The 10,666-nt window shown below is 25.6% G+C and overlaps 1 protein-coding gene and 1 non-coding gene across 8 annotated transcripts in view; both read left to right on the plus strand.

Annotated features, from left to right (window-relative positions):
- The window catches only part of LOC111682864 (heterogeneous nuclear ribonucleoprotein L), a 117,227-nt gene that overhangs the window by 44,899 nt on the left and 61,662 nt on the right, over positions 1–10,666 (plus strand). For 3 of the 7 annotated variants that reach the window (XM_046953747.1, XM_023444855.2, XM_046953748.1), the window contains exon 4: positions 9,523–9,594. The exons of 1 other annotated variant lie outside the window; for it this stretch is intronic. In XM_046953747.1, the coding sequence (XP_046809703.1) occupies positions 9,523–9,594 (72 nt within the window). Of the gene's footprint in view, positions 1–1,922; positions 2,124–4,691; positions 4,863–9,522; positions 9,595–10,666 lie in introns of those variants that run through there. 3 more of the 7 variants (XM_046953750.1, XM_046953751.1, XM_046953752.1) reach the window with 3 other exon arrangements.
- On the plus strand, positions 9,318–9,389 carry Trnae-uuc. The gene has a single exon. It is a non-coding gene; the product is annotated as a tRNA-Glu (tRNA).

Genomic DNA, 10,666 nt, shown 5'->3' on the forward strand with positions numbered 1-10,666 from the left:
TAGACTAGACTATAGACTAGACTATAGACTAGACTATAGACTAGACTATAGACTAGACTATAGACTAGACTATAGACTGGACTCTAGACTAGACTATAGACTAGACTATAGACTAGACTATAGACTAGACTCTAGACTAGACTCTAGACTAGACTCTAGACTAGACTAGACTAGACTAGACTATAGACTGGACTATAGACTGGACTATAGACTAGACTATAAACTAGACCATAGACTAGACTAAATACTATAGACTGGACTATAGACTAAACTATACACTATACTATAGAATAGTTTATGGGCTGCTATATTAAATAGACTATAGACCAGAGTAATTAATAGACTACAGTCCAAACAATAGACTCATATCCAACCTATGGACTTGACTATAGTCCATATCCAAAAACTTAATTGTAGTCTATATAATCTATATAAATGAATAGTCTCGTTAAGATTTCTGTTGAGTTTTTTTACAATTTCGTTTAGTAAATTTCCTTTGCAATTTTTCTTTTTAAATGTGTGTGTTGCATGTTTGTAAACTCTAGTAATTTCCTGTATAACTTAACTGTTTAATTTAAATAATTTCCCAGCATTTTTGTAAGTATCTATATTAATATTTGTATATAAAAAAAACAATTGAAAAAAAATCCTGATGATCTATGAAAACAAAGAAACTTTTTTAACATAACAAACTCATGAAACACATTTTAAAAAAAACCAGCAGCACTTAACTCCAGTTCACCACTACCACAACAACAAAAGCAGCTTAAGTCAAATGTTAAATACAACAACTACAAAAAGAAAAAAATAACTTGATTAAATAATTACAAACATTAACAACAATATAATTATTACAAAACTAACAATTACAAGAAAAAACTACTTTTACTTAAAACAACAGCAACTAAAAAAGCAATAATTTAAACAAAATAAATGAAATAAAATTTACAAAAATATTCAATACATAACATTTTGTAAGAAAAAAGAAAAAAACAACAATAATTATTATTTAGTAGTTTTTTTTTTTAAACAATTAAGTAAAACTACTACTACCACTACTAAAATAAACAACCCAGAAGCTACTCTTACTGCCACTACAACTACTACTATTTTTAAAACGTTTTTAGCTAAAAAAAAACTAGATTTGTGAAAGAAATTTTATAAAAATTATATAAAATTTGTTTTTTTATTATAAAAAGAAAAAAAATTAACTTAAAAACCAACTACAACAACAACAACCACATCAACAACTACAACAACAATATATGCAACTAATTCTCTATTAAGATATATAAAATGTTTTTTTTTTTTGTAACTATACTCTTTTATATATATTATAAATAATTATATATTTTATATAAATTTTTACAAAAATAAGTTGAGAAAAAAAATTTTAGAAAAATACGCACCCTTTTAAAAAACGGTTTTGCAAAAGCTTTATTCAAATAAATAAAAAACACAAATAATCGTTAATTTATAAATTAAAAAAAAATATTCAAAACAATATTCAAAAAATTCAAAAACCTCTCAGAAATCAAATTATATATTATATTGACCCAAACTCTTAAACCCAACAAGAAAACACAAGCCAAAAAATCAAATCAAATTAAAGTAAAAATTAAAAAAAAACAAATTTAAACCAAAAAAATAACAGTATTAAAAACAAAAAAAACAATTCTCTTTCTCTCTCTCTCTCGCTTAATTGTCTGTATGCAGGGTTAAAGGTGTTGCAACAACAATGTCATATACAATCACCAGCACCACAGCTACAACGACGTCAGAGACGAAGACCAGCACGACTACTATTACTACTAAGGCCAAGGCTGCTAAAAGAGAGTTTACAAATCTGCTCTGTCACAACCTCGAAGTCCTCGTCTTCGTTAGCCACCACCAAAGGCTTAATTATACTATAACTACCACTGCTTGGGTTTTGATTACAATACGTACCCTTTTGAAACTAGAGCGTTGTTTGAAATAAAAGAAAATGGCTTTTTTAATGCTTTTTTACTACTACTACTACCACTACTACTCTACTGCAAATTGCTAACAAAACGAGCTTTTATTGTCAATCTCTCTCTCTAATCCATATTTTTTTGTTTAATCTCAAGGCGTTAGTATAAACGGTTAAAGTCCTTTTCTCTCTCTCTCTTAACTATTGAACAGATGTTAATAGAATAGTGTGTTCCTTTAACAAGTTTTTGAATTTTTTGTGTGTTAAAAAGTAAATCATCCTAATAAAACGCGTTTTTTTTTTGCTTTAAAAAAATATCTTAAAATATTGTCATAAGTTTAGAAATTTAGTAAAGAAATACACTTGATTCTGAGCAATAGAGTAGTCTGTAGTCTGGGCTATAGAATAGTCTATAGTCTGAGCTATAGAATAGTCTATAGTCTGAGCTATACTAGACTAGTCAGTAGTCTGAGCTATAGACTAGTCAGTAGTGTAGGCTATAGACTAGTCTGAAGTCTGAGCTATAAACTAGTCTATAGTCTGAGCTTTAGACTTGTCTATAGTCTGAGCTATAGACTTGCCTCTAGTCTGAGATATACCTTGTCTGTAGTCTTGAGATATGGACTAGTTTGAGCTATGGACTAGCTCGTAACCTGTGTTATAGACAAAACAAAAGTTTGAGCCAGAAATGTATCTTTAGTCTTTGCTATATACTACTATATAGTCACAGCTATTGACTATGTACTAGTATATTGAATATACTATCTAAACTATATATAGTCTTCTCTACAGACTAGCATATAGTCTAAACAATATGCTATAGGCTGGTCCATAGTTTAATATATAGAGTACTCCATAGTCTAAACTATATACTTGTCCATAGTTTAGTCTATAGACTTGTCTATAGTTAAAACTTCGACTCGTAAGACTATATACAAGTCGTAGGTTTAAAAGACAAATATATATAGTCTAAACTACAGTCCCTAAACTGGTCCATAGTATAATATATAGAGTACTCCATAGTCTATATATAGACTAGTCCATAGTCTTATCTATAGACTAGTGCATATTCTTAACTTTAGACCAGTCTATAGTCATATCTATCGACTAGTCCATAGTGTTGTCTATAAACTACTTCTTAGTCTAATCTATTAACTTTTTCATACTGTAATCTTTCGATTATTCCATCGTCTTATCTATAAACTGTTTCATGAACTATATATTAGTCTAACATATCATCTAGTATGTGATCTAATCTATTGACTAATCCATAGTCTAACCTGTTGACTTGTACATAGTCAAATCTATAGATTAGGACATAGTTTTATCTAAAGTCAAGGCAATAGCCTTATCTATAGAATGATCCGTTGTCCAAACTATAGATTAATCGATAGTCTTGTCTATAGTCCTATATAAAGACAGTTACATAGTCTTATCTATTAACTACTCCATAGTCCGATCTGTAGTTTAGTCTATAGTCTAGTTTTTAGTCAAATCTAAAAGCGAATCCTTAGCCCAATATATAGATTAAACCTTAGTCTAATTTATAGCCTAGTGCATAGTTTTATCTATAGTCTAGTCAACAGTATAAATTGTGGACTAGTCCACTGTCTTAACTATAGACTGATACATAGTCTAGTCCATGGTCCTTTCTATAGACTAGTCGATAATCTAATGGAATAGTCCTTACTAAACTTAATACTTGTCTCGTCTATAGACTGGTCTAATCAATATACTAGTCTAATTTGTAGCCTAGTCTAATCTGTATACTGGACTAATCTTTAGACTGGTGTAATTTATAGACTAGTCTAATCTATAAAATGGTCTAATCTATAGAATGGTGTAATCTATAGACTGGTCTAATTTATAGACTAGTCCTATCTATAAACTGGTCCTATCTATAGACTAGTCTTAACTATAGACTAATCTAATCTATAGACTAGCCCATAGCTATTCTTTAGACTAGTTCATCTAAACTATAGATCGAACTGTTTAAACTATAGACTATTCCATAGTCAGTATTATAGGCTAGTATATAGTATAAAGAATAGACTAGTGAATAGTCGATACTATAGTCTACTCTAAAGTCTAAACTATATACTAGTTTATAGTCTAAAGTATAGACTAGTCAGTAGTCGATACTATAGGCTACTCTAAAGTCTAAACTATATTCTAGTCTATAGTCTAAACAATAAACTAGTTCAGAGTTTTTAACTATGGACTAGTCCACGTTCTAATATAATATACATACTCGTAACCATAGATTAGTCCATAAACTAATCTGTAGTATATATTCCATTCGCTAATCTATAGACTAGTCCATCGTCTAATCTTTCGACTAATGTAACCCCTTGAAAAATTTTTTCTTGTTCATTTTCGGTTTTGCTAAAGAGAGAAGAAGAAAATTTATACGTTACTGTGCGCGAAACTCAGACTGCAGAGCTGGAGTTTTAATTTTAAGTCATTACTTTAAAATATGTTTTTTTTTTTTTATTTTTAAACTTATGACAAATATTAAGATATATAATTAAATATTGCTTTTAAGAAATTTATTTTTCTTCATATTATAATTATTACATTTTATAGCCATTATTGTATGTGGTTGTTGATCGTGTTTGATTGTTGAACAAAAAATTATTATTTTAAATCTGTTCAATAGTTTAAAAAAATTTAAATTTAAAAAAAAAATATGGTTTAGTTTGTTAGTAATTTACAATAAAAAATCTTAATATTTTTATAGAGTAGTAGCTTCAACCTAATAAAGTGGTAAAAAAAAATTGGAGTTAAGTGGTGGCTATTTACAAAAGAGAAATTTAAACCTAAAAAAAAGTTTATGGTAAATGACAAAAAGTTATATGAAATAAAATGTGTGGATAGATCGTTGGAACTGGTTTAAAACTGTTTAATAATGGTGAGTTTTTGTTTGTTTTTATTATTTTTGCTTTTAAAAGTTTTTATAAATTTTATTTAAAATTAAAAAAAAAAATCTTATGATGTTTTATTAAACATATGCTTTTTTATATTTATAGTTTTTAACTGATTAATTAATATTATTTATGTTATTTGTAACAGGTTTCAATTTTTTTTGTTAAGAAAATATGTTAGTTTTGTAAAACATTTGTTAGAATTGTTTTTTTCTAAGTTAAACAAGTTTTTTTTTTAATTTTTTCTATTTCGCTTAATAGCTATATAACAATTTTAACCTAAAATGGCCTCTAGACCTTGACTTGGTTTTTATTATTTTATTTTATTTTGTGTTGAGAAAAAAAAATAAGTTTGTTTTTTTTTTGTTTTTTAGTTAAAATTGCTTTAAAAAAATCGTATTTTTTCTAATTAAATTGTGCAATTTTTTTCATTATTTAGTTTTTTGCTTAAAAAAATCTATTGCATCAAATAAATAACAAATAATTTTTAACTAAATATTTTTAGAGATTTTTTTTAATATTATTTATGAACTTTTATAGTTGTTTTTAGTGTAATTATTATTTATTTGAGAAATAATTTTTTCCAGATTCCATAACTATTTATCTCAAAAAAGGCATTTGTTGTCATAAAATAAATCATTAGAAAAACTTAAAATGTTTCATAATTAATTGTCTATAAAAGGAATTAATGGACAAACATCTTTTTTGTTTTTAGGGAGATTGTTGATTTATAAAATGAATGTTGAATTCTTTTCACAGTTTTAGATTGAGTGGCAGTTTATAGTCTCTTTTGATAATAACATTTTAATAGATTTGTAAACATTTTTATGCTATTATTATAATGCATTTTAATACATTATAATCACATTGTAATGTATTTTAATGCATTATAATCACATTATAATGTATTGCTGTACATTATAATCAGATAATAATGTATTTTTATGCATTATAATCACATTATAATGTATTTTAATACATTATAATCACATTATAATGTATTTTTATACATTATAATCGTATTATAATGTATTATAATACATTATAATCACATTATAATGTATTATAATACATTATAATCACATTATAATGTATTCTTATACATTATATTCACATTATAATGTATTATAATACATTATAATCACATTATAATGTATTATAATACATTACAATCACATTATAATGTATTATAATACATTACAATCACATTATAATGTATTATAATACATTATAATCACATTATAGTGTATTATAATACATTATAATCACATTATAATGTATTTTTATACATTATAATCACATTATAATGTATTTTTATACATTATAATCACATTATAATGTATTTTTATACATTATAATCACATTATAATGTATTATAATACATTAAAATCACATTATAATGTATTTTTATACATTATAATCAGATTATAATGTATTGCTATACATTATAATCAGATTATAATGTATATTTATGCATTATAATCACATTATAATGTATTATAATACATTATAATCACATTATAATGTATTATAATACATTATAATCACATTATAATGTATTGTAATACATTATAACCACATTATAATGTATTTTTATACATTATAATCAGATTATAATGTATTCTTATACATTATAATCACATTATAATGTATTTTTATACATTATAATCACATTATAATGTATTGCTATACATTATAATCAGGTTATAATGTATTCTTATACATTGTAATCACATTATAATGTATTTTTATACATTATAATCACATTATAATGTACTGCTATACATTATAATCAGATTATAATGTATTCTTATACATTATAATCACATTATAATGCATTATAATACATTATAATCACATTATAATGTATTATAATACATTATAATCACATTATAATGTATTATAATACATTATAATCACATTATAATGTAATATAATACATTATAATCACATTATAATGTATTATAATACATTATAATCTCATTATAATGTATTATAATACATTATAATCACATTATAATGTATTTTTATACATTATAATCACATTATAATGTATTGCTATACATTATAATCAGATTATAATGTATTTTTATTTTTATACATATTATTAAACAGAAAATGCTTTAAATTATTAACGATATCGTCTGTCATTTAATTAGTTTTAAATAGTAATTATTACAATTGAAATTTAAACAGAACTTGTTGATTAACTTAACGATTAATAAAACACGTTTATATGTTAAAAAGTTTATAAAATAATTCACTATTAAAAATACTCACCAATAAACTTTCAACCAGCAGCTATTATATACCCTATAATTTCATATAAATATATATTTTTTTAATTTTTCAAAACTGTCACCACCTTTCATTAATTAACTCATATTTTTTAAAACAATTTTTTTAAATATTTTTTTCCTCCACACAAAGATTTAAAATTATAACTGGAATATACATTTTTTTAATAAAAACTTTCCAAATTAAATTTATTAATTTTAACCCCAAACATAAAACTGACCTAACCTAACATCACCAAACAAATACATTTGATTTATGTCTTTATTATATATAAACACTTTGTTATAAATTTTTTGCTTTGTGTGGCATTTGATATTAAGATAAATATTTTATATAAATATTTTTGTTGTTATTGTTGTGCTGCTGGGTAATAAATTCCATATTATGTCATTAAACAAATTTTTTTGTTCTTTTATTAAATATAAACAAAATTATAACAATTTGATTTGTTATTTTGATGTTAAACAAATTAGCACATATAACAATAAATTAAATACTAAAGAAACCGGTGCTATAAATTTTAATAAAAAAAAATTAAATTTGAAAAAAAAAATAATTAACATAAAGTTTAACCCTTAAAAAGTAGGTGCATAAACAAAATTTTCCAGTATAATAAGCAATATAAACATTTAATACTTCTGCAAAAAAATTCTATATTCTAGCTTATAGTCTTGTCTGTAGTCTAGCCTATAGTCAAGTGTTTAGTTTAGTCTATAGTCTAGTCTAAATTTTAGTCTATAACCTAGTGTATAGTCTAGCCTATAGTTTAGTCGATGGTCTAGTCTATAGTCTAGTCTTTGGTCCAGTCTTTATTCTAATCTGTAGTCTAGTCTATAGTCTAGTTTATACTTTAATCTAGTCTAAAGCCTAGCTTATTGTCTACTCTATAGCCTAGTCTTTAGTCCAGTATATAGTATAGCCTGCAGTCTAGTCTGTAGTCTAGGTTAAAGTCTAGTCTATAGTCTAGCCTATAGTCCAGTATAGGGTATAGTCTATAGTGCAGTCTATAGTATTGTTTATAGTCTAGTCTATAGTCTAGTTTATAGTCTAGTTATAGTCTAGTCTATGGTCTAGTCTATAACCTAGTGTATAATCTGGTCTGGTCTGTAGTCTACTTTATAGAGCAGTTTATAGTCTAGTCAATAGTCTAGAGTAGAGGCTAGTCAATAGTGTAGACTACAGTCTGGTTTATTGTCTAGCCTATAGTCTAGTATATGGTCTAGTCTATAGCATAGTTTGCAATGTGGTTTAGTCTGTAGTCTAATCTATAGTCCAGTTTAAAGTCTAGACCATAGTCTTGTGTATAATCTAGCTTATAGTCATGTCTATAGTCTAGCCTATAGTCTAGTGTAATTTATTGTCTGATCTATAGTCTAACCCATAGTATTGTATCTATCTATGTATTATCTATCTATGTATTATCTATCTATCTACCTATCTATCTATCTATCTATCTATCTATCTATCTATCTATCTATCTATCTATCTATCTATCTATCTATCTATCTATCTATCTATCTATCTAATTATCTATCTATCTATCTATCTATCTATCTATCTATCTATCTATCTATCTATCTATCTATCTATCTATCTATCTATCTATCTATCTATCTATCTATCTATCTATCTATCTATCTATCTATCTATATATCTATCTATCTTTCTATCTATCTATCTATCTATCTATCTATCTATCTATCTATCTATCTATCTATCTATCTATCTATCTATCTATCTATCTATCTATCTATCTATCTATCTATCTATCTATCTATCTATCTATCTATCTATCTATCTATCTATCTATCTATCTATCTATCTATCTATCTATCTATCTATCTATCTATCTATCTATCTATCTATCTATCTATCCATTTAAATATCAAAGTGTATTTCAGTCGCCCTCAAAGGGTTAATTGATATTTGTTCATGTCTGTTTTCCTTCTTTCTTTTGTATCCAAAAATAACTAACAATACGGACTACAATATTTAAAAAATGAACAATAACAAAAAGTACAAGTGTTTTTTAAGTTTTTGTTGTTTCTTTGAGGGCAAATTAAACGATTTTTTTCACATACAAAATAGTTATTTTTAGTAGCAGTTGCTTTAGCAGTTTCATTTTAGTAGTTTAAATGGGTATATCCCATATGGTCTAGTGGCTAGGATATCTGGCTTTCACCCAGAAGGCCCGGGTTCGATTCCCGGTATGGGAAGAAATTTTTTTACTTTTTTTTATATAAAATTTTAAATTTAAAGAAATTTTCAAAACTATTTTAACTAAATGAGTTTTTCTTTATTAATATCCTGGATTTTCTGTTCTTTTTCGTTTTTTTTTTTCAATTTTAGTAAAAGAAATTAGTAACGGACGTTCACCTTTGCTACAGGAGCCACTATATGGAAATCGTCATCAGCAATACAGTAAGTAGTAGTATTTTAAACAAAAAAATAACTAACAGATTATCTAGCAATAGGTTTTGTTTTTAAATCATTAAGTTTATTTTACGTAAATAATAACACTCTCAAGAGGCTCTCATTAACACAAATTCTTTAGCTGTTGTCACTTATCAAATAAAACAACAGGTTTAATATTTAGTTAAACTGCTTAGAATATATGTGAGATAAATATGTAAAACTCTTGAAAATAAACTTTCTACTTCATTTGCCTCTATACTAAATACTTACCCTCTCTTTTGCTTATAAATACTTAACTATTATATCTTGACTTTAATTAAAGCGTTTTCATTCCTTTATTTTTCATTTTTTTGTCTCCTTTAAGTGTATTTAAGCACTTGAGCTGTATACACTTTAGCAATAAAAGGTGAGTGACTAAATGTGTGCCTCACCTGTGAGTCTTTCTTTACTTGCATAAATTACAAAATGTTTGCTTGTTCCTTTCTCTCTTTCTCTTTATTCCCCATTACAAGCATAATTTCTTTTGCTTACTTTAGTTGAAAAGCAAAATTTGTTGTGCAGCAGCATCAGCAGCTGTTGTTGTCTGTTATCTACTTGAATTATTTGTTCTAAAGACTGAGCAGAGTGTTGAATTGCATAGAATTGTGAAAAAGAAATAAAAGAAAACCTTTGACATACTTTTATTTATTGCTCAATATTTATGCAAGTAATTCATTAGTTTTTTAAGGAAATGAAAGTTTGTTGGTGGAAATGGTGGGAGGCTGTAAAAAGTTGTTAATTATTTTCTTACTTTCCTTTTTCATTTTGTAGGAAATGAAGAAAATTTCTACACTACAAACTATAATGTAGACCAAAGTCTAGACTAGTCGTCTAGACTATCGATTTGTCTATGAACTAGTCAAGTTTTTAGCCAAATCTAGTTTACAGTCTAGTCTATAGTCTAGTCTATATTCTAGTAGATAGTCTAGTATATATTCTAGTCTATAGTCTAGTCTATAGTCTAGTCTATAGTCTAGTCTATAGTCTAGTCTATAGTCTAGTCTATAGTCTAGTCTAGTCTATAGTCTAGTCTATAGTC

The sequence above is a fragment of the Lucilia cuprina genome, chromosome 6 (genome assembly GCF_022045245.1).
Source record: "Lucilia cuprina isolate Lc7/37 chromosome 6, ASM2204524v1, whole genome shotgun sequence".
Lineage (NCBI taxonomy): Eukaryota > Metazoa > Arthropoda > Insecta > Diptera > Calliphoridae > Lucilia > Lucilia cuprina.